Source organism: Lissotriton helveticus, chromosome 1_1 (genome assembly GCF_964261635.1).
Source record: "Lissotriton helveticus chromosome 1_1, aLisHel1.1, whole genome shotgun sequence".
NCBI lineage: Eukaryota > Metazoa > Chordata > Amphibia > Caudata > Salamandridae > Lissotriton > Lissotriton helveticus.
This window is the reverse complement of record NC_136057.1, coordinates 974,552,533-974,575,785: the sequence shown is the minus strand read 5'-3', so window position 1 is coordinate 974,575,785 and position 23,253 is coordinate 974,552,533. Positions and strand designations below refer to the sequence as shown.

Genomic DNA, 23,253 nt, shown 5'->3' with positions numbered 1-23,253 from the left:
TACTCTTAACTAATGCATAAGTCTTCGTGTCTACGAGGTAACAGGGAGGATGATTTTTTGTATATTTTAGCCACTCTTCATTAAGAATTGCATTTTTACACGTGGATGGTATTTTTATCATTAATTCAGTGTGTCCAGTGCATTCTATCTGTACCATTTTTGGTAGGTACAGCAATTTTCCAGTCAAAACACATTCCAGTGTCCTTATTTTTAAATGAGGGAAAAGAAGATGACGAGCTTAAAGAAGCCCGGGGCTGAAAATACCACATAATCCCTCGTACTATTTTGAAAACGTTCCTATCAGTTTCTGAAAGGTATGCTTTCTGCTCTTTCTGGTCTTGATTTATAATTGTCGTGCCTGATTCAGAAATCTCTAGGGCCTGCAGTTTCTGGAAAGAGATGACCTCTGAAGCTAAGATGTGCCTCCCAGATGGGAAAAATGCCAAAAGTAAATTAACTTGTGCCAGCATTATATTTATCAAAACATGTTCCACTCATGCACAAGCTGTTTTAAGCAACTTTACATCAACAATCCTTTTCCCATGTCAGGTTGAACCCAGTTACTTTCTTGGCTGGTGTGGGTAAATCTTCCACTGGAGGTTAGAGGTATGCATTTTTCAAAGCAATTTGGAATCAGTTTTCTGATCTTTAAATGAACCCCAGAACAACAGTATTAAACAAGGCCTCTTGACTTTTCAAAAAATGCAGAATGTTCTGACTAACAAGTTAGGGCATTTCTTTTTCGTAGGGTACCCCGTGTTGATTATTTACCGAAATATCACATTGGCAATCCACAAAAGCATGTTTAAAACCCAACCACCGACAGTTTGCTCTTCAGTCAGTGTAACTGCCCCCTGGTATCGCACCCTCCCATGCCAGCCCCAGAGCTGTACTCCCTCAACACATCTGGCGGTTATACCTCTGTCCTCTTTTTTTTAGGTCGAGCCTGTCCCATTCCGCAGGAATGGATAGGATCGAATTCATGTCGGCAAAATCCTCTTCAAACTAAGGGGTTTCAGCCCGACGTTTTCTTGCAGTTCACGTGAACATGCACGAGCATTCACGGCCAGGGCTTCTCCTCCCCTAGCAGCACTCCTCCCACACCAGCAACTCCCCCCTCCCACACCAGCACCTCCCCTCTCTCTCCCCGCAAACACAGCCTTCCTTTCATTTCTCCTCCCCCCTCCCCAGCCAGCTTCCCCCAGGCCGTGTTCCCTCAGATATGCTATTGCATATCGTTTGCTACCTCTTCTATTTTGTTGCTCTTGATACTTGCACAACTGTCACTATTGTCTCATGTAACGTAACGTTTGCTTTTGTAACATGCTCACTTGTAATTTTGGCTTCATGTATCTAAAAACGCCTCCCTCGCGCTCCTTTCTCCCTCTCTCCCGCTGCCTAGTCCTCCCACCCCCTCCCTCTCCAGCGCGCGCTCCACTCGCATCTGCCTGCTGCTCCCCCGCCCACCCCCCCCACTCCCCCAACCAGCAATGCCGAGAAGCTTGTTTCCTCTAAGAACATATCGTTTGCTACCTCTTGTATTTTGTTGCTCTTGATACTTGCACAACTGTCACTATTGTCTCATGTAACGTAACGTTTGCTTTTGTAACATGCTCACTTGTAATTTTGGCTTCATGTATCTAACAAGCATTGGCATTGCCAATAGGTCTTGCTTGTGGGACCTTATAAGTATTTAGTTTTGCAGCACAATATCCGATTATGCAACTCGGATATTGTGCTGCAAAACTAAATACTTATAAGGTCCCACAAGCGAGACCTATTGGCTATGCCAATGCTTGTCTACCTTGGCGCTACTATTCTCTCTCCTTGGTCTCTGTGTTTCATAGGTGCTACTTTGACCCCCGGTCTACTTGTGCGTTCAAAATTCTCTGGGGATACCGCCTTTCTCCCTGCTGCTTTTTCTTTAATTCCGGGGGCTCTTCATCCTTTACCTAATCCCTGTTGCTTCGGACTCACTCCATAGTCTTCTGTGCTTTTTAGGTCGAGCCTGGGCAGCGCATGCGCTGCTCTGCAAGGCATGCTGTATTAAGGTTAGACATAGAAACTCCTCCCATTTTCAATTTGCTCCTGTTGCTGTCCTTGCAAAATCGTTGCTTTCCATTTGTAAATAGGCTTAATACCCCCTCCTTGGTACCACCTTGTCTGCATTTGTAACCTCCCATAACAACGACTTTTTACTTGTGTCATTACACTGTCTGCTTTATGAGTTGGTGAGCACTATTTTCTTTAATGATGTTCCCCTATTTCACCCACGACATGGTAGCACGCTGCATGCCTTTAGTAATGTATTTATTTGTATTACAACCCGATTTGCCTTAACTATAGCGGCGCGCTCATTTAAATATTTAATTTAGGGTGCTGTCCACTTTCACGGACGCTCTTATTTATTTATTTCTTTTGTAGCGCTGGCCGCTTATACATTAGCGGCTATGCTTATTTATTTAATTGGCCTGCTGCCAATTCTTGTGTAGTGAGTGGGCGGGCACTGAGAGGACTCTTCGAGACGCACATCTCCAGTCAATTGAGCCAAGCTATTAATTTTACAGCACGATTTGACTAAGTGCATTTGCTAAAAATGGGCTTTAAGTACAGTTCTGAAGATAACTCGTTAACTATTCCAGTAAGCTAATTGGTGAGCATGTGCCGTAAAAACTGTATTTCATTACATTACTTAAGTGTTTTCATAGTACCCAATGCTCAAATTACCAACCAGCCTTGGGTGGGTGTGTACACCCTGTATTATTACAGAAAATGCGGAAGATATTTGTGCAGGCCCTTCTCCGATTGTGTGGATCCAAGGTTTGCTCCTCCGCAGTGAAACAGCAAATGTTACATCATTTGCACGGGAGTGACTCCTCACCATATAGCAGATATAGGCGCACACGTAAAAAGACTGGAGGGATGTGCCTAATATGTGTGCAAGACATGAGGGAGTGCCCAATAAGCATTGACATCAGAGCAGAGGGCACGCTTCGGGAGAGTGCACAGTGAGACCCAGGGATTCTTCATGCACCCTCCCCATGGATCTGAGTACTGTAGACCCTTAAACCCTTTGATGAGCATGATTTCTCAGTACTGGAGAGGTATATGTCTCTAAAAGAATATGGCGCACTGTTCCTGTATCTCTGGCCTCTTCCCCCTGGCACAGTTTCCAAGTGACTCTTGCTCTCCATTTATTCTGTGCACTTTTCCTTTGGCACAGGGAGTCTCCCAGATCTTTATAGCTGCCCAGTGTACACATGTATTGTTCGACACCTTCAGACAGTCCCACTTTCAAATCCAATAGGAGTCGTGTTTATTCTAGGATATTTAAGGCCACGTTTATGATCAGAAAAGTAAACTACAGGTTCCGGAATGAAAGTGCAGAGGGCTAGAAACCTAGGACTGGCTAAAGTCTAACTTGACGCGGGCGGGGATGCTGGCAGCTGTGGTGCTTGTGGGGTGCCTCTAACACTCTACATGTGCCCCCTTCAGTTTTATCCATTTGGAAAGAGATTGGTGAAGTCAAGAAAGATTTGATTAACCACAGTTAGCCGTAAGACAGCTCAGTGGGTTGATCGGCTGCTGCAGGGTCTGTGTATAAGTTGTAAATCTGGTGTTCATCTTGATAAGATTACTAAAATCCTTGCACCTTAATTAAGGTAAGAAACATATATTTTATTTAAACTAAAAGAGAAAACTTATTTGTGGTATGTGCTGTATAAGTAGTCAGGCGTTTCATTTCAGCACCAACCGGAAGTGTCACAAACACTGAACGAGGTCCATGGTGTTACCCACGGACCCGTCAGGTGACTCCTGTAAAATGTGTTCCTTCGGCAAGACCTGCATTTCTAGTCAGGAACGCTCGGCAGCTGGTGACGTCACACTTTTGAATGTGATGAGAAAACATGCGTGCAATCTGTCTAAAACGCCAGGAGTGGATGCAAGTGCCACACATCAATCACTGTTCGAGCTAATAAAAATTTAAGCAATGATCCTTGTTATTTTTTTTTTTAAACACACTTTGATGCACGTAGTATAACACGTATATCCAAAACATATTCATCTAGATAGTCTTTTTTTGTTTTTCTCCCATCTTAACATTCTCATTACACGTATACATAGCAGTTTGGTTTTCAGTATCCTGTATGGTAGAAGAGGCTTACAAATGTTATTTTCAAACTGGAAATATTACCAAGCCAGCAATGGGCATGCTGCATCTCAGCAGCATTTCAAAGTAGTGCATATTTTATATCCACCTAGTGAAAACTCATACCTATCCTGCCTCCCACCCTCCCATCCCACCCTACCCCCCTCCTGGTCAGTCTTACTTTAGCTTCCACGATGATTACAGGGAGTCAGTATATAGGCACCCTCCCGAAGGATACCATGTACACGGCAAGATCACAATGTCTCTGGTCTACGGGCCGAATGACAGAGAATAGCCAGGCACCCTGCATGTTACTGAGATGGGGTAGCTTGTGTAGGAGACAGATCCAGTGCTTCCAATTCAATTAACATGGCCTCCCAATCTAATGAGATGTGTTGCTTCCTCAGGCCTCTCTCCTCCACACTCCGAAGAGCTGCACCCTCCATCCTAGTTATTAATTATAAATAAGTGCAGAGGATCAACAGTTTTGTTAGGAGGCCACTGAAACTACGAAATTCCGCAACACTAAGGCTGCCTCGTCCTGAGTCCCTCTCAAGCCTTCTCCTCCCCCGCTCCACACTACCTTTTTCTGAACCTCAGTCTTGCGGTTTCTTTTTCAGCCCCTCTTTCTCATGGTTACCTATCTTTTTTACTTCATCCTGCCATCTACCTCTCATGTCTTTCTGGGTCAGTGTCTGATGATGAAAAAAAATATTCCAGTCTCCCCCACCCCCCTCCAATCAAAACTAGGAGTGGATGCATACCAGCAACCCTCTCCTAGGCGTGGGTGTAAGGTTACCACAAGACTCAAAGTTATTAGAAAAAGCTTTAGCCAGTTCTTGGCGTTTATTTAACAATGCATTCTGAGAGTTGTACTCGTGGTTCACCTTGGTTGAACCAATTAAACTCCATTTTCAGATTATTGAGATGTGTAGAGGACTTAATTGGCTGGACTAAGGTGTCCCCAATGATGTGGAGCCACATGGTACCCCTTACTGTGTAATATGTAGGAAATGAGGGGTAATCTGAAAAAACACTTGTTTTGTATCCACCAAGCGCCTTACTGCGATACCTGTGTCAAGTTTCCCAGGTATGTGCATCGCTCATCCAGTCGAGGTATTTGCTTTCCATTATGGGACATATAGAACTGTTTACCCAATTATAAATTCAGGATTACAAGTCCCAGATTGGAAAGAGAAAAAGCATTTACAATGCAACGGTTTCGCCTTTGCAAAAGTTAGAGCTATTGGCATTGTAAATGACAACATTTGTATTTAAGTGTTGGTTTTGAAAATAGATAAGTAAATGGCATTGTCATTTACAATGCCAATAGCTTAATCTCTCGCAAATGCAACACACACACACCCACAGAGAGCCCCCCACACACAGCCCCCCCACACACCCACACACAGCCCCCCCACACACCCACACAGAGCTCCCCCCACACAGAGCCCCCCCACACACCCACACAGAGCCCCCCCCCACACTGCGAGCCCCCCCACACACTGCGAGCCCCCCCACACACTGCGAGATATGTGACTAGAGGCCTCGAGGCAGACCGGTTTTCTCAGGCTCCGATTTAAAACACCCCGTCCTATCTTGCAGATGGACGGGGGAGGGGTGCATTTTCTAATTTCTACTCCATTTCAATAATCCTACAGTTTGGTAGCTGCAGAAGAGGCTATAACTATTTCACTCCCAAGAGTGATATTGCAGGTCTCTAACTCTTTATTTTAGACATCACTTTTTTTTTCACAGAAGCAAAGTTTATTGCAATCCTTGTGGGAGAGCTAGTATTTCTTTAAACTTTTGCTACAAGCACTCTCTGTACTGCTCTTGTCCTATGTTCAGAAAGGTGCTGTGTCATGTTGACTCTTATGTTCTCTTTTGGTTCATTGTTACATAGAATAAAGTCTTCCTGCATCCGTCTGGGTCTCTTTGGGTCCAGTTGACTCCCTTTCCTTCTTGTAAAAGCCATAGTACCGCCCGGTTTCCGCCAGGATTCTTCAACTGGCAGTTCTCCTAGTTGCACGAGTTTGTGCGGCACAAGTTGTATAGCTGCATGTCATCTGATGCCATTTTGCAGGCCTGTACTTAACGGTGCTCAAATCTTTCAGCGCATCTGCGTAGGTGTGGTGTGCATGCGCCTGATTAAATGTGAACCTTATTTGCGGTGCAGGCGCCGGCAGAACCTCAAAATGTACATATCTACTACTTCACCCTGTTAAAGGGACAGTGACTTTGTCTGACATCCCGCAACCAGGAGCCTGCATAAAATATCAAGAACACTCCTCGCGCAGGTTAACGTCCAGGTGGGGCGTCTTCTTCGGAAAGGACTCCTAAAAGCTGTGTTAATATAAGCTTGTGTTCTTGTGCAATGTAACTGGTGCTAATGTAAAGCGTTCCTATAATTTCCGGTCGAGTTTGCGCTCTATAGAACTGCAAAAAGAAGCTGCTTAGCTGGGCCATTAGCGAGATTAAAGACTGCTTGTGGCATGTGCATGCACAATCGGCAGCCAATCTCTTTCTTATCTGAGCATTAACACTAAAGAAATGTCTCTTTATAAAACGTAGTTTCCGCAGCATGTCATTAAACAGCACACAGAACAAACCGTGCCACCGGTGGGCTTTCAGATATCACTCGGAGACATTTTTAAGTTCAGGCGCATGGGATTAACAACAATTAGAACGAATCACATTATTGGTTTCTACTTTCTTTGTGTGATGATATATTTTCTTTGTGTGATGATATATTTTATAGATTGGGTGCGACTGTTTGGCACCCACGAAATCAGGATGCAGTTTTAGAGCCTTAATAAAAACTTCATGCCAATCCTTGCATACCTTGCCACACATTCCTGTGATGCTGAAGCCACCCTGTTAGGGTCTGGGGCGCCTCAAAGCAACGCGTCTGGCTGCTGCGGCAATGCTACTTCTGAAAGGCCCGAAGGGCAGTCACGCGCCTTTGCATGGCAGGGGGAGAGTCCTTTCCAACGACAGCCCTCGAGACCTTAAAAAGAAAAGAAGTGTGGCCGGACACGTAGGTCCCGACGGAGGACTAATGATACCGCGCCAGGCAAAGACGGAAAACAGACACGACAACGAGCCACGCAAAGACGGAAAACAAACACAACAAAAAAACAAGACGGAAAGAAGCCACGGACGACGACAAAAAAAAATGAACGAAAGAAGATGCAGAAACGCGCAGAGCAACGAGAAGTCGACGGGCCCCGGCGCCATCTTGGGCGGAATGACAAAAACACGCCTTGCAGGAAAAAAAAAAGCAACCGCCCACCGCCGCAATGACGGCAACAAAGGGGCGGAGACGGAAAGAATCGCCGGGAACGCCCACGAATCGCCTCTCAGAATGACGGACGCCTCTCTCTTCCAATGGCTAGCCTCCATGTATGGAGCTAGCCAATGGAACAGAGAGGCGGAAAAAAGCCACACACTGTAAGACATAAGATTTCGCTCAGCTTTAGGCGAGGCGAAACCTAAAAACGTGCACTGGAAGAGCTACTCCGGCTTGGATGGACATGGAAAACTTGAGAGCCCCCCCTCCCCCGGACTGTAACCTTCTCTCCCGAGTGGCAACCCTTTCCTCGCCTAGCCCACGAGCTGCCTGTCGGTTTAGAGGTAGACTCTTTCGGAATGATTGGAGTTCTTTAACTGGTATTTCGGATGGTGCAACAGAAGTAATGGTAGAAATTTCTAAGGAGCAAAATGAATGCACACGCTTGTCAGACCCACGTGTACAACCTCGACATGACACGACCCGATGTCCCATGTGCCTGCTGACAAGCCTTAGTACATAGGCAGTGATTGCCAAACCCTTCCTGGCTGGCACCTTACGCCTTGTTTCTGTGACGCAGAACTCACAAGCGTTTAAAAGTAACGCCGCCATACTTGAGGCAGATACCCATCAGCAGAATGAACAAAGCGTGCACTCCCGATCAGTCTATGGTCGAGTTAAAAAAAAAATGAAATCATAATATGGCCTTATCCGAAAATGCACGCCGGAGGTGCAGGAAAAGTGACAGCCGAACAGGACTAGAGATAAAGGTATTGCACTGTGATTGATTTGTAATAAATAAGTTCCAGGGCTTGTGTGATTGCTCGGGACGCCTCTGCAGCTTGCACTTCCAACCGGACCTGCTATCACTGCCAAGTGCAGTAGAAACACTACCTAGTAAGCATCACTTTCCTACAGATTTGTCACTTTGGACAATTTCAGGCCACCCAAAGCGTGACCTAGGCGTGCTCGAATCATTCTTTTTAGGTGTATATTTAAATCTCAAACTGAAGGGCTCTGGTAAAAAAATACAGACGGCACCACTGTGGTGGACTGTCATAAATAAGTGCCGGTGTTCAGAACTAAATGCCGGTGCCATACACCACCAAGCACTGGCACAAATTAAGCACTGGCGTGCATGAAATGATTTCTCTGTTGTATTAATACACTGCACATAGTCAACGGAGACGGTTAGGAGCCTGAGAGCCAAAGATAATTTTACCCTCACATTGTAACACAATGAATCTACAAGTGAAACTCATAATCCAGTTTGTCTCAGCTCGTGTTCATTCATCATTTTGTGTTTTCTTTGTACTCTTGCTTCCGTTTCTTGGTATTTGTTTTTTTACTGTAGGCTCTTAGTATGTTGATTGACTTTCTATTAGTTCCTTATCCCTCTCCATCAGAGATAGTTTACCCATTCTTCCTCGGATATAGGAGCAAATCTTTCCAACACCAGCTTAAATGTTGCTAGTCTGTCTTGTATTCTTTTACTTATGTTTTTCTGTAGCATCTCTCTTTAAAAAAGAACATCTTGTTGATATTCCTTCCTCATTGCTCACCCCTCATGCAAAGTCTTACAATTGTCCTTCTTGACTGCCATTTCCTTTAGTTGTAAGCATTAAAGTAGATTTCTCGGATGTGTTGGGGCAAAAACGATGTGGTGACATTTCAACAATGAATCCAATTAGCTTCACTTGGTGATATTTTCATATGTAGATTTATCCGGTCTCTATTTTTTTTTTTAACAATTACAGGAGCAAAGCTTTTTCCTTAGGAACCTGACACTGGCACTATTGAATGCGGGGTTGAAAATTCCTGCACTGCAAATATTGCTTCCACTTAGCCTCTTTCTTGAGTCACCCTGTGCTCTCGCCCTCCATGTTAGTTTCATCCCTGCTGTCTTCAAAACTTTTTCCGCACTTTCTGCCTGTCTCTGTCTTGCTTTGGGTTAAAGGCTAAGAATGAAAAATAAAATAAGTTATTTTCTCCAAAAATGACTAACCATCACCCAGCACATGTAAACACAGGCACAAATTAAGCACTAGATTTTCCAAAGCTGGTGTTTTGCTGACATTTCAGAATGGAGCCCAGATAGCTTTAATTGACCGCTGTGCTTAATGGAACATGACTATATTGACTGCACCTGCTCAGTTTACTCGTAATCTGTCTTATTCACAAAGCATTTGTTTTGTTTGCCCTTCCATTGTTTTTACTTTTGTTGTATTTTTTTTTACTCTTCTGCCATTTGGGAGTTAGGAAATAATGGATTCAGTTGGTAATGGGGGTCCCCATGCCCATTCTGGAGGAGATTTAGAAAGAATTGACCTTGTAAATTTGTTTGCACATTTCTTTGGTCAGTAAGTCCTGGTTTACAAACGAGACTTGCTGCCAGGGATGGCCACAAACTGGCACTGCAGCTCCTGGTCGCATTCTCATAAATCCTTTATGGGTTCCGGAGTGGTGTGCTCCATGCCGAGAGAGACGCTTCAACACCCAATCTGGGGTAGCAGGCGCTATATAAATTGAAACCTTTTTCCCCTCTTCTATCCCTCCGCTATCCTTAGTCAATGATTTGGATTGAGAACATATCCACCACTCTAATTGCTTTCATATTTCACTATAGCCTTTATGGGTTCCGGAGTAGCGTGTTACTCCCCCAAAAAGCACTTTGACGCCTTGTCAGGGGTAGTAAGCGCAATATAAATGCAATTACAATACAATAAAGGCAGAGCAGGAATTGGCTGTGATAACTCATGTAGACTAGCAGTATCGGTGTGGCACTTCATCATATAAAATGTAGTTAAAAGTATGTGTTCAATTCTTTTTTAAATATAATAATAATGCTAATAATAGAGTTTGGACTGCAAGGGAGTGTGGTGAGTTCCTTTTCTGTATCTAAATTAGCTAGTCTAGAATTATTTGTTTCCTGAAAGCTCTAGAAGGAAGGAGTCTTCGCTCTGATGGGAGCTGCTCACACTTGAGGGTCGTCCTATCAGACACCACTGATCAGTCCAGGAGCAGGAGTAAATAAGACTTTCCATTGTCCAGGATGTTTTAGGCATCCTCACATTTTTTTTTTATGAGAATTGAACAATACCATCCTGCATCCATATCACAATCCGGATTGACGAATAAATGTCATTGAAAAGGTTGAAATCGGCAATTGCCCATATCGTCTGAATCAGTACCTATTTTTGTGTCGGAAGTTATCTTTTCTGTATTAAGAAACTCAGGAACCAGCCGCATAGACAGTGATGTTTTGATTAAACTGGTCTAAGAGGGGCTAATAGATGTGATACCTTCTTTATAATGTTGGCAGGGATCGGATCACTGTGGCATGAAGTCGGTAATATTTTGCCATGTTAGACTGAGATGGTGTGGGTGTATGAGATATAGTTCACTGTGCCTGTAGAATGCGGAATGTGAGATTCGGTTTGAGGAGTCATTTGGAAGTTGTCTTGGTATGGCTATACTGCGTCTCCGCAACCCCAGATAATTGTATGTCCTTTCAAACTAGTAAAGCTACATGTATATCAGTCATCCTTGTGACTTCCACAACAATGAGAAGAGCTACATAAACTTTTGAGGGCCTGCTGGAGCATTCTTCCTTAAACAAGTACTTATGATGTCTGCCTGAGCTGGATTTCCCCAGATCTTGCATACAGTAAGTAGATTAATTTTTCCACAGAGGCTTCTTTTTTAACTTCAAATCACTGCAATTCAAATAATGGAGACTATTTTCTAAGAATGAGTACTCTTGTTATTAATTTTACCTGATAGACAAAAGTTCTCTGGTCAGCAGCATACTGATGGCCCAGCTTTGTAACCACTGTGGAGGAAAGGGTGCTGAAACTTGTTTTGATGAGAGATCGTGTCTTAGCAGTCCAATAGGAATGTGTATTGTGTACCTTCCTGGGGTACAGCATCAGAAGCATGAGTAATCCTAAGAGACTTTTGCTACCCTTTCTAGTGTGTAGTGGTCGGAGTCTGTTAAGAGCCTCTTAAGACGTCTTTAGATTCACCAGAAACAAAACATTGTGTAGGAATCAATAGTATTAAAAAAAAAAGAAAACTGTCTAGCTAGTTAGGCTGAAGTTCAGTACTATGACTGATTTCTCTAAAAGAAGGTGATATACTACAGATTTGTATAATGTTATACGGTTTAAAAGCTTTGCACTGTGTAATATGGAAAGACTCTAATTTTGAAGTCGTTTTGTGATGAATTAACAATTTTGGCTTAATGAGTAAATTTGCCATAACTGATCACACCTAGTAACACAAGATCTGTGCTCTGTAAAAATCAGCTGGCACGTTACGTAGCACAGGTGTAGCTGTAATGAGCAATGGATTGCTTTTTAGGACATATTCTTATTGTAGTGGAGCATCTCAACATGAGGTGCTGTTGATGGGATAGTATGTTGTGTGGGGATCCGATGGCTTCTAGTTGGAGAAACAGGATTGCACTTGGTTAGGGATTTCAGGGGCTTAACTTTCTATTTATAAGCACCATAACTACTAGTCCTGAATAGGTGGCCCCTCCTAAAACTTTCAAAACACTGCATTTTCCGCCCACCCGACCTTACTTTCAGGGAACCGACCCCGGAAGACAGTACCAGTCTTTTGCACCTGGTACTTTGTGACTCTGAACCTAATCGATGTGCTTTGTTCTTCCTCTTAGGGTCACTCATGGTTTGATGCACAGCGACTGGAGCACAAGCCTTGTTCTTATTCAAAATCTCTTCATATGCACAAAGCAGCTGTCCGTCGTCGCTTTCACTGCACTCCTTGCAACCAGCCGCTGTGCCACTGTTTGTGAGCTCCTTCACATCGTGGTCTAACACGGTCCCAGCACTACATGCTGCACATGCACTTGCTGTGCTGCACTGCTAAAAGTCCAACATGGCCTCCCAGCTGTTACTGAAACAGCGTCTTCTAATCTACACTTGCCAGTTCCTGCTTTGCGATATCCATTGTGATCTGTAACATATGTGCCAGTCGTTCCATATACATTGTGTAGCTTTGCATCAGAAACCAATATGCAATGGTTTTACATGCATGCATGAGGAACAACTGCCTGAAGCTGATCATGGGGAAGACAGAAGTACCGATCTTCTGCGACAACCACCACCCTGGGAGCGACACCTGGAAACCCTCCGACCTGGGACCTGTACCCACAGAAAACGCCAGACACCTCTGGATCATTATAGATAACAAGCTCCCCTTTAAATCACAGATCAATGCCACCTCCTTCACCTGCTTCCTCACCATTCTACGGAAAATCTTCATGTGGCTATCCCAGCACACCAGACACACAATGACACTGATCCTCATGACCAGCCAGCTGGACTATGGCATTGCCCTCTGTGTTGAAATCGCTGTACACCTCCTACACAAACTTCAAACCATACAGCACCTCAGCCAGACTTGTCATCAACCTCCCACAATGAACCCACATCACACCCCTCCTCAGGCAACTTTACTGGCTCCCTGTACAGAAGAGATGCCAATTCAGGATGCTAATCCAGACACACAAGGCTCTCGATAACCAAAGACCCTCCAACATCAACCACTGTTGTGTGTCGATTTAGATACCGTATATAGGTTTCCCGATTTAGGCCCTTATATAGGCACAATTCGCATTGCCTGTATATAGGCATAGAAATCCAACCCTTATGTAGGCATTATCCACGCTAACCAAATACAGGCATGGCCACCTACATCCGTCCATCCACGTCACGAGTTCTTGGAAAACCAGACTCTTAAGCCTTTAGGACTGCTTGGATTATTGATTTATCCAAGAACTCATTTATTATGCATGAACATCTATTCCTTAGGGGTTCATTCATGACATTCCTCTGCCCGTTTTTTACGTCAATACTGGCATTCCTAAACACCCTCAAGGTATAAATATACCTTCACTTGCCTTGGCAAACCACGGCTCGGCAGCATACTTGCAAGGCTCGCCACAGTAAGTTCGGAAGGAATTCGAGTCCCCGCCTGACGCACTGACCAGACACTGCCATCCTCCTCGCAAAGAATCCAGATCCAGTGTTTCTGACTCCCCTTGCGGGGTGTTAGAGATCGAGACCCGGAAAGAGATTCCAATCTCTCTCATTCTATGGTATGGAGCAGGCTAGAATCTAGAGGGACTTTTGGCAAGTCTTGGCAACACCAATCCTAACTATAGCTAAACTAGACTATCGAGAAACAGTTCCTACTTCTTACCTCGTACTACACTTAGGTTGGATACACTGGGGTAGAACTAGCTAGAAGAACCAGATGAGTATTCACATTTTTAGCCTGTGTTATTTATGTATGTATTTTTATGAATAAATGTCATAGCTACAAACCATGCTATTGCAGTATTATCTAATCTTACTGCTAGCGCTGTACGTATTATACTTCGCATTCTGTCTTACGATTGTAGCAGTTCATATCTCTTGCACGAGGAATTTTAATGTACTCGATAGAGGCATACTGACCTCTGTCCTATGTCAAAACTATAGTGTATATTATTCCAATGCGCAGAGCCTATCAGGGATATAGGAACTACACTACACCCCCGCCTGAACTTCCACCAGCCGTCAATACATTTACGATCCACCTCCCTTGCACTTGCCCATACTCTTCGCATCCACCCAAGCAGAAGGGGAGGATGCTCCATCTCTTTCATCGCAACAAAGACCTGGAACAACCTCCCCACGCATCTCCGGACTATCTCTTTGCTCCCAGATTTCTAAAGAGCACTCAAGACCTGGCTGTTCGAGTGAGCGTCCTGAGACCTGCAGGCGCCTGGATACTCTATTGGGTGATTAGCAGCAGTATATAACTCCAGTTTGATTTGATTTAATTGATGGTGGTCTATCCTCGTTCCTATTGGCCTGTTGAATTGAGATATCAAACTAGCATATCTTGCATTGCACCCTTCCCTTCCATATATGCCTTGCAAGGTAACAGCTTCATGGATTCACGAGCGGGTGACAAAACCGTCCTATTGGAATTAGACAGCATGCTATATATCTGCATTTTTACATGACTTGGACTTTAAATTGCACATATTCAGAAGTACAGATACAAAGACATTGTCATTTCCCCAGACTCCTACGACTTTTTATCTCAAGTACTGACGTTGGGACTGGAAATCCGATCTCCAGGTTCCAAGGACAAGAATTTAGCCGTAGACCAAGATCTGCCCACTTTGCTCACCACATCTTACTTTTTTCTAGGCCTTGAAAGGGACTCTGCGCTCGTAGACAGTTTCAAAACGACTAAAATACCTTGCCTGATTCTAATTCAAAAGTAATCTGTTGTTCGGGCGTCCAATTCCAAATCAGTAATGCATGCAGTGTGGTCAACTCACCGACGCCTTTTTAGGGCCTTATAGCGCATAGAAATGGTATTGGCATACCTTAAATTGAGGTAACTTTTGTGCTCGTTTCAACTTGAAAATCAATTAATAATGGTAAAACGCTCTGGGTTTGTCCGAGGATCTACATACAGTTCCTATCCATAAGAGCCATTGGAAAAATGAAAATAGCTGTGTCTGCTCAACCTGGCCACTAGATGTCAGTCTACTATCGGACAAGATAGTTGACTTACCACGGGAATACCCGCCGTATAGTGCATTTATGAGGTAATAAGTTGCAGATTGTTAGGTGAACGAAGCACAAAGGAAGCATCGCAAGAAAACTGCCAAAACACCTTTGAATGTTACGAACCCCAGCTCGTACCTCACACCAGTCAAAGCAAAGAACTAATTAACAAACATTAGCTTAAAAACTCCGCAGTACCACACAATGGGCGACCCAGAAAGCATGCACATCTAATTAGCAAGGAGGTCGGAAATACTGTAAACAGAAGGGATTGTGATAAACCCTTTCTGCCTTTTAATTGATGAAAGTGCAGCAAAAATGGATGGCTGTACTGCAGGGGCGTAACACAGGCCCACGCGGTGCGGGGGCGAGGGGGGGGCCTCGGCACTGCACTCTATCTGGAGAGCTCCTAATTGAGCCCGGAGGGGGGCCCTCTACATACATTGCAGGGAGGCCCCCTCCATTTTCGTTACGCCAGTGCTGTACTGGTTATGAAGGCTCGAGTACAAGGCACTCGGTCAGGTGGTGAATGGTCAGTCATAAAAGTTTAAAAATATAGTCCCTTGCAAGGATATTTTGGCATAAATACTGTTTGTCTTTGAACTCATGCGTTCCAACTCACAAGAGGCTCTTAGGCCCCGACTCGTAGAAGGCATGTTTTTTTTTGTTAAATAATTTTATCAATTCTATGCATAGAAGAAAATGATTCCTAACAATATATATGCACACACTATCCCCCAGCGCTTATTGAGTCGCAACAGTTGCCTCGTTCCCAGGGAGCTCCCGGGGAGTCATACTTTTGTGCTACATAGTACTTGCCAGTTCCTGCTTTGCTATATCCATTGTGATTTGTAACATATGTGCCAGTCTTTCCATATACATTGTGTAACGTTGCATCAGTAACCAATTTGCAAGGATTTTACATGCATGCATGACAGACATTGCCGACTGGATGCGGAACAACTGCTTGAAGCTGATCGCGGATAAGACAGAAGTACTGATCTTCTGCAACAACCACCCTGTGAACGACACCTGGTGGCCCTCAGACCTGGGACCTGCACCCGCAGACCACGTCAGAAACCTCTGGATCATCATAGATAAGAAGCTCACCATTAAATCACAGCTCAACGCTCTCCCTCCTTCCTCGCCTGCGCATGCTACGGAAGATCTTCATGTGGCTACACCTGCCCACCAGACGCACCGTGACACAGCCCCTCAGGACCAGCCCCATGGACTATGGCAAAGCCCTCTGTGTGGGAATCTCTGTACACCTCCTACACAAACTTCAAACCATACAGCAGGGTAGAGGCCCTGGGCTAACTTTTTGATCCACATATCACCATGGCTTGCATCCAGGGGTGATCTCTAGTCACTCTCATGGCCTGTGTTTTGAGGTCTCTTTTGGTGTGACTGACTGCTTTCAAGATGAATAAATGGCAGAGAATGACACTTCAAATGGAAGCAGACCCCCTACATAAACTTCAAAGACTCAGAATCATATTTGGTGTTTGGAAATGGATTCTAAGAAGGGGAGCTGTCAACGTTCAAGCAGCTAGTAGGGCTGTGCAAGAAGGAGAATCTTCAAGACTTCTGCCTGGGACCATGGCTGGGTGCCAAAGCATGCTAACCTCCCTGTTGGGTGAGGGGGCACCACCCAGAAAATCCAAGACAACCTGCCCTGAAGCCTGCAGTGCCACTGCCTGCCTGCTTGCCAAGACCAGTGTGCTTTGTGAGAAAGGGGAGAGTGTGGGAAGGCGCGAGTCCAATGGAGAATCCTGCAGAGTGGACTCCCTGATCAAGATGCAAGGAAATAGCAGAAGCGCTGATCAGGCCTGAGCCCCTGTGCAGCTTTTTCTGTGCGGAGTGTAGATTTGTAGATTTAGATTTTATTGTATAGTTAATAAAAACCATTACAAAAGAATAAAAACATCGGTTAAAAACGAATCAATATACATTCCTGATTGAACTTTGCAACATTTAAGAGTAAAATTAAGTCAAAAGTGTCCAGTGCCAAGTCAATTTATTTATACATTGTCCGTTAACTAGTTGTGGGGTGGTGAGTTAAAATCGAATTCATCCACTGTATCCGTTGACTGGCTGGGGAAAATGGTAGTTGCAACGGAGTAAGATCTATTCTTAGTTTTCAATTTTGTGCAGTGACACCCCTTTTGCATTCCGACTTCATGACAAATTTAATGAATCTGCAGATGAATTGTGGATCCGCTGCACTCCGGATTTGTATAGTGGCGGAGCGACAGGTACGTATTCCATACTCGATGAACTTTGCCTTTAACCAGTACCGTCGTTCCTGAGCCAGTGCGGGGCAGATGCAAAGTAGGTGGATGAGGTCTTGTTTTGAGTTGCCACATAGGTCACACTCCTTAGTGTCAGGTTTCCTCCAGTATGGTATATCAGCGTTTGTCGGCAGATTTCCCATCCTTAAGCTGAGGTATTTTGATTTGATATATGGAGAGAAAGAAAACCCGAAATAGGCTGCAGGTTTGAGGACCTTGTATGATTGAATTGTCATCCATGCGTGAGCTCGGTGACTGAAGATCGATTTGTCATTAATCAACGAATGCCTGTTTGCGACCTTTTTGACAGCTAGTTTAAATGATGGTACCGATAGCTTAATTTGCCACAGCGATGCAAGTTCAGTAATGTCAAGGGACTGTTTTAAATACTTGGCATACTGGGAATTCGGGTTGTTTTGCATTGCTTCCCACGTGGCAAGGTTGATTTCTGTTTCCCTGATCATCCATATATTATACCAGAATATAATGGTCTCGTACTTTTTTTGGAGTTCTTGAGATTGTAGGCCAAACTCCAGTCGGACCTGCGCAGGTGAGGCATTGGGCGGTAATGTGAAAACCCGCTTATAAACCCTAATTTGGATTTTGTCAAGAAGCTGTGCACTTCTGCCATGATGTAGCACACTGCCATAGCCTATTGTAGGGAGCAGCTTGGCCTTGATGACTGTCAAAAGTGGATTAAAATGGGGACCTTTTAGCTGCTTGGAGATGTTGTTTAGCGCATATAACAGGGCTGTTCCCTTTTTTTCGATGACATCAAAGTGCAAAGAAAAGTTAAGGCGTCTGTCCAGCTGTATTCCCAAGTACTTATAATTGTCCACTATTTCTAGCTTCTTGTCATCTATAATAAAAACTGGAAATGTGTTACGCCGACGTGTCAGTATCATAATCTTTGTTTTTTGACTATTTATTTCGAGACAATTGCATTTTGTATATTCTGCCAGACCATGCAGGAGGCGTTGCAGACCTATTTTTGTCTGACTTAAAAGCACCACATCATCGGCATAGGAGAGATGTGTCAAGAGTAAAGCTCCTAGCCTCGGCGGATGGGCGTTAATCCCGTCCAACCTTGTAGTTAAGTCTGCCATGAACAGATTAAAAAGGTGGGGGGCCAAGACGCAACCCTGTTTTAGTCCGTCAAATGTGTTGATCTTCCGTGTTAGACAGTGCCCATTAGCTATCTTTACCTGCATCCAGGTATCGGTATATTAGTCCATTATGGGATTCAGAATTGCATCCGGCAGGCCCTGCTGCTTTAGTTTGCACCATAATAGTTGACGCCTGACACGGTCGAACGCCGCCTTGAAATCAACAAAACAGGAGTACAACGCTTGGTGGTTTTGTATACTCTTTTCAGCAATTAAACTCAATGCCATGGCCTTAGCCATAGTGCCTGTACCCCTACGAAACCCAGTCTGGTTTACCGGAATCTTCTTGTTATCCTCAGACCATTTTAGAAGGTCAATTAGCACCAAAGATGCATAGTATTTAGCTTCGGCATCGATAAGTGCTATAAGACGATAATTAGATGGATTTTTACGGTCTCCTCCTTTATAGATCGGATTTATGATCGCCCCTCTCCAGCTTTCTGGGAGACGACTCGCGTTATTTATTGATCTAAATAAGGTGTTTAACTTGCCTGCCCAAAATTCAGGGTCCTCCTTGTAGATTGCCTGGGGGACACCATTTGGTCCTGGAGCACAGTCTTTCCTGCTTCTCTTAATTATTTTCAATATTTCAAATTCTGCATCTGTACTGGATGTCTGATTTCCACACGATTGATTAACATTCAGGTTCTTGAATTTTGTCGCTGCTTGAGTCCTCGGTTCCAGTGTTTTTAGTGTGTTATTGGATATTATTGTGGGTGGCACCGATGGGTTAACTGAGAAGATGTCCAGTAAATGTTGAATCCATGCTTTTTCCGTGACACAGGTCGTGCTTATTGTTTGTCCAGATCTATTTAATGAATTTACCTGTGCCCAAAATGCTCTTGAGTCGGATTTTTTTGCGTTGTATAGTAACTTTGTCCAGAATTCTGTGTATTGAGTTCCTTTTTCAATCCAAAGCAGTTTTTTATATTGTTTCCTGATTGATCGTACTGTTTGCCAGACGTGAGAGTTTGAACTATGGCCCTTTGTTTGCCTCATACACTTCCGCAGGCGCCTTCTTAAGGATAGTATGGTCTTACTAAACTGACCCCCTTTCTTTAGGTTGGATTTATTACTCAAATTGACTCTAGTTTTTGGTAGCTTATTTACAAAAGAGGTCCATGCTTCTGCACACAGTTCACTTCCCTTGGTTGTGGTTTGAAGTAGGTGTTTGGCGTCTTTGGCTACTTGTGGTAGTGAATTAGTCGTCCACCTTATACGCTTCAGGTTGATCGTTGTTATTTCCCCAGCTGTCGATTGTGCTTTTAGATGTTGAAAAGGTGCCAAATTAATCTCAATGTGTTGCATTGAATGGTCACTATCCATTGTACATTGGATTTGGAAGCTTTTGACTAAACACAGTAGAGGGAGCGAGACGATGGTATAGTCCAAAATTGTGTTTGCACTCTGGCCTATGTAGGTGGTTAAGGGGGGTTTATCCTGTTTAATTCTTCCATTTAATACGCGCAGCCCCTCATTTTCCAGGGCCCACATCAACTGTTTTCCCACTATGTCAGATTTTTTGGCTGGGGGAATCTCCTGTGTTTCCACTGCCCAGAATTCATTGGCAGCCATGATATTGTCTTCGTCTTCTGGGGGCTGTATAAGGTTGGAGTTGAAATCGCCCGTCAGAATTATCTCCCATTCTGGATGTTCGAGGCAGAAACCTGATATTACTTTGTTAATGGCGTGAAATAATTCTTTTTTTACATTCTTTTTTGGATGGGCGTATATGTTGATTAATATAATGGTGCCAATACCAGCCGGGGACACCCTCTCAAATTTAATTATTTGCATATCTGCCTTGGAGGCTGCCAGTTGGGAGGCCTTGACGTTTAATGCCGTGCTTATATACACCGACAGGCCCCCCTTTGCTCGACCATGGCGCTGAGTGCGGATTGCACTGACGTGAAAACTGATTCTTCCCGGAACATCAATTGGCTCTATTAGCCATGTTTCCTGCAGGGCGATAATATCATAGCTATTCCATGTGTCCATTTTCCTATTGTTATTCAGGATTTCTTTGGCACTGGCGATGTTCCAGGAAAGGACTTTTACTGTGCGATATCGGGTGTTGCGGTCCCTGCTTTGGATTCAGTCTTCAGTTAGATGATCTTGCCTTGGTCTGCTCAGTTGGTTGAATTTGGAAATGTCTGCGCCCCTTGCCCCTTGCAGTACTGAGTATGTATCTCGGCTAGTGCGGAGTGGGCTGTAGCTCTTGCCCGGTAAAGAGCCAATTACCCCCCTCCGTATGCCAGGTGCAACTACCAGGCAGCCACCTGCTGTGTCGATCGGGTTGGTGCCTTTGTATATTAGAGATACAGTGGGCCCTAATCACTTACCCCAGGATGAGGGATCAGCATCAGGAACTTCGCACCACCTTATCCCTCCCCCCCGCCACTACCAGCACAAACCAAAGGCTTACCTTGCAAAGAAGAGTTGCAAGCAGCCTCCGGTTTCTGTGAGTGTCAGGAGCTCAGGGATCATGGAGTGCAGCTCGCCTGGGCCACATACAGTGAACTCACCAGAACCAGTCGCTGTCCCCCCGGTACCCTCGTAGGGGGTATGCCCAGGAGCTCTGATACTGCAGGTGGGGGTAAGACTCAATTGGGGCCATTTGGCCCCAGGGGAACTTGGGAGAGGGATCCAAAAAAGAAATAAAAACATACCAGAATCCTGACGTACCAGATTCCTGACGTCCGCCGCCTCGCCAACGTTTCAGCTCCAGCTGCTGATTTGACGGTTCTCACACAGGCTCCCAGAGTGCCCTACGCAAATCAAGACGCTACTCTCATTCTGGTATTATCCAGCATAAGAGAAGCGTAGGGATTGGGTGGAGCCGGCTGTTTTTTTGCTCCAGCAGGGACTGGGAGCCTGTGCTTCTGAGCCCTTCGGATATCCCCGAAGCAGAAGCTTGGAGATATCCAAGTGCGGATGTAGGTTTGCCCACCACTCCTCCTGCTGCTGGAAGCCCCGCCCTCAAGACTCGGCAGCAGCTCCAGAGTAAAATATAAAGCAGTTTAATTAGCGGTACAAAAAAAAAAGTTTTTATCCTGAAAGTGAGTATTTGACTGAACAAGTGTTCATTACAGCTACTGCATGTGTTACGAGTTGTGAGTCCATGCCTCTTATCCACCCTCCAACCCCCCCTCCCCGAGGGAGCCTTGGAATGTGCAGACCACTCTAATCCTGAGGTTCAGGTGCTAAAGGAGTACTTTGCCCAGTTGCTCGGAATCCATTGTAAGTCAGGCCCCGGGACATCAGGAGTAAAAGGCCTCCACCCCCCACATTTGGACCCAGGGGCACTCTGAACGGAGTTATGACAGACTATATTTGTGTAGACTAGACTCTGTCTTTTATTAATATTTTAAACTAGGCACTAGTTATGACATGTTGCAATTTGGTCTGATTAATGGAGTATTGGTATTCTTTGATTTGTTTTTTCGTTTTCTGGTCTTTAACAGATTTGATCTCTATAGATTGAACACATCATACTCGTACAAGTATGTGTTTAACTTTATTTCAAATGAGATTTCTGTTCTTGTTATTTCTAGTTCATTTAAGTGTCACATGAGCCATTTGATTTTGGAAACTACAAATGCCATTATGTTTCTCAAAACCTATGAATTGTATTAATTTCTGCCTTTTCGGGAGAACCATTGGCGTTGGAATAATATTCTAACAAGTACCTGATTAAAAGTGATAAGAGTTTCCGTTCCTGACTAGGCTTAATTTCAGAGGTAAATATTAAGACCTGATTACGAGTTTGGCAGTGTGGCGGCGGGACCGCCCCACCGCTGCACCGCCAAACCTTTGTGCGAGACTCCCTGCCGTCGGATTACAAGTTTTCTTGTGTCTGACAGGCAGTTCTTTGGCGTTCCCAGGGCAGTGCCTATGAAATAGGCACTGAAATGTGAGCATAAAAGTAAGTACCTGCAGGGCATGGACTGCTGAAGTCCATGCCGTGCAGGTACTGGGGTGCATAGACACATGGGGGCACACCATGTACTCCCCTGTATGCATTCCAAGTGCTTGAGGCAACAGGAGGCCCTGTTGGTCCCCCTCTGTTTCCTCTCTGCCACGGTTTTAATGGAGGAGGAACCGCCATGAAAACCGTGGCGGAGTGACTCGTAATATGCTTCGCGGGACTGCAGCGGTCCCGCCAAGCATAGTACGGCCTCAAGACAGCCGCGCCACCGCCAGGGATTTCTGAAGATATTGTACTTCATGATGAAAAGCTGCCTGCCATGAACTCACCCATTTGATTTTTCATTTGCAGGCATTCACTCCGCCGAGGCAGCTCCTTCACGTTTCTGACCCCAGGGCCTTATTGGGACTTCAGTCTGGTGAGTAAGAACTCCAAGCAACCTTGCGCATAGAGGGATGTTTAAATAAATAATGAGGTAATGGATAAATACATTTACAGAGTAATGTCCTGTTTAGCAGGATATGGTCATTCTTCTGTCATTATTCCACTAGGTGGTTATGATCGAGGTGGTAAAAGCACTTTTTTCACTGACATTCCAAAATGGATGTAGTGTGTACCACGCTAAGTGTATCAAAGCAATCCACGACCACTCACTCCTTTTCCCTTGTCAGGAGTCTGTCAATAGGTATATGTCATGTCTTAGTTCCAAATGGTGCCTCACTATGTATGACTCCCCGGAAGTTAAATAGAGCTTACATTCAAGTCCTACAAGGTGCCAATGATGACATTGTTGGGTCATTGGTGGTCCTTGATCGATTGTAAGGTACG

General features: G+C 44.6%; 1 protein-coding gene across 1 annotated transcript in view; it reads left to right on the top strand.

The window, feature by feature from the left end:
• Positions 1-23,253, top strand: part of NET1 (neuroepithelial cell transforming 1) — a 334,347-nt gene that overhangs the window by 111,456 nt on the left and 199,638 nt on the right. Inside the window, exon 2 of the mRNA XM_078677343.1 lies at positions 22,777-22,843. Coding sequence (XP_078533469.1) covers positions 22,777-22,843 — 67 coding nt within the window. The remainder of the gene's footprint in view (positions 1-22,776; positions 22,844-23,253) is intronic.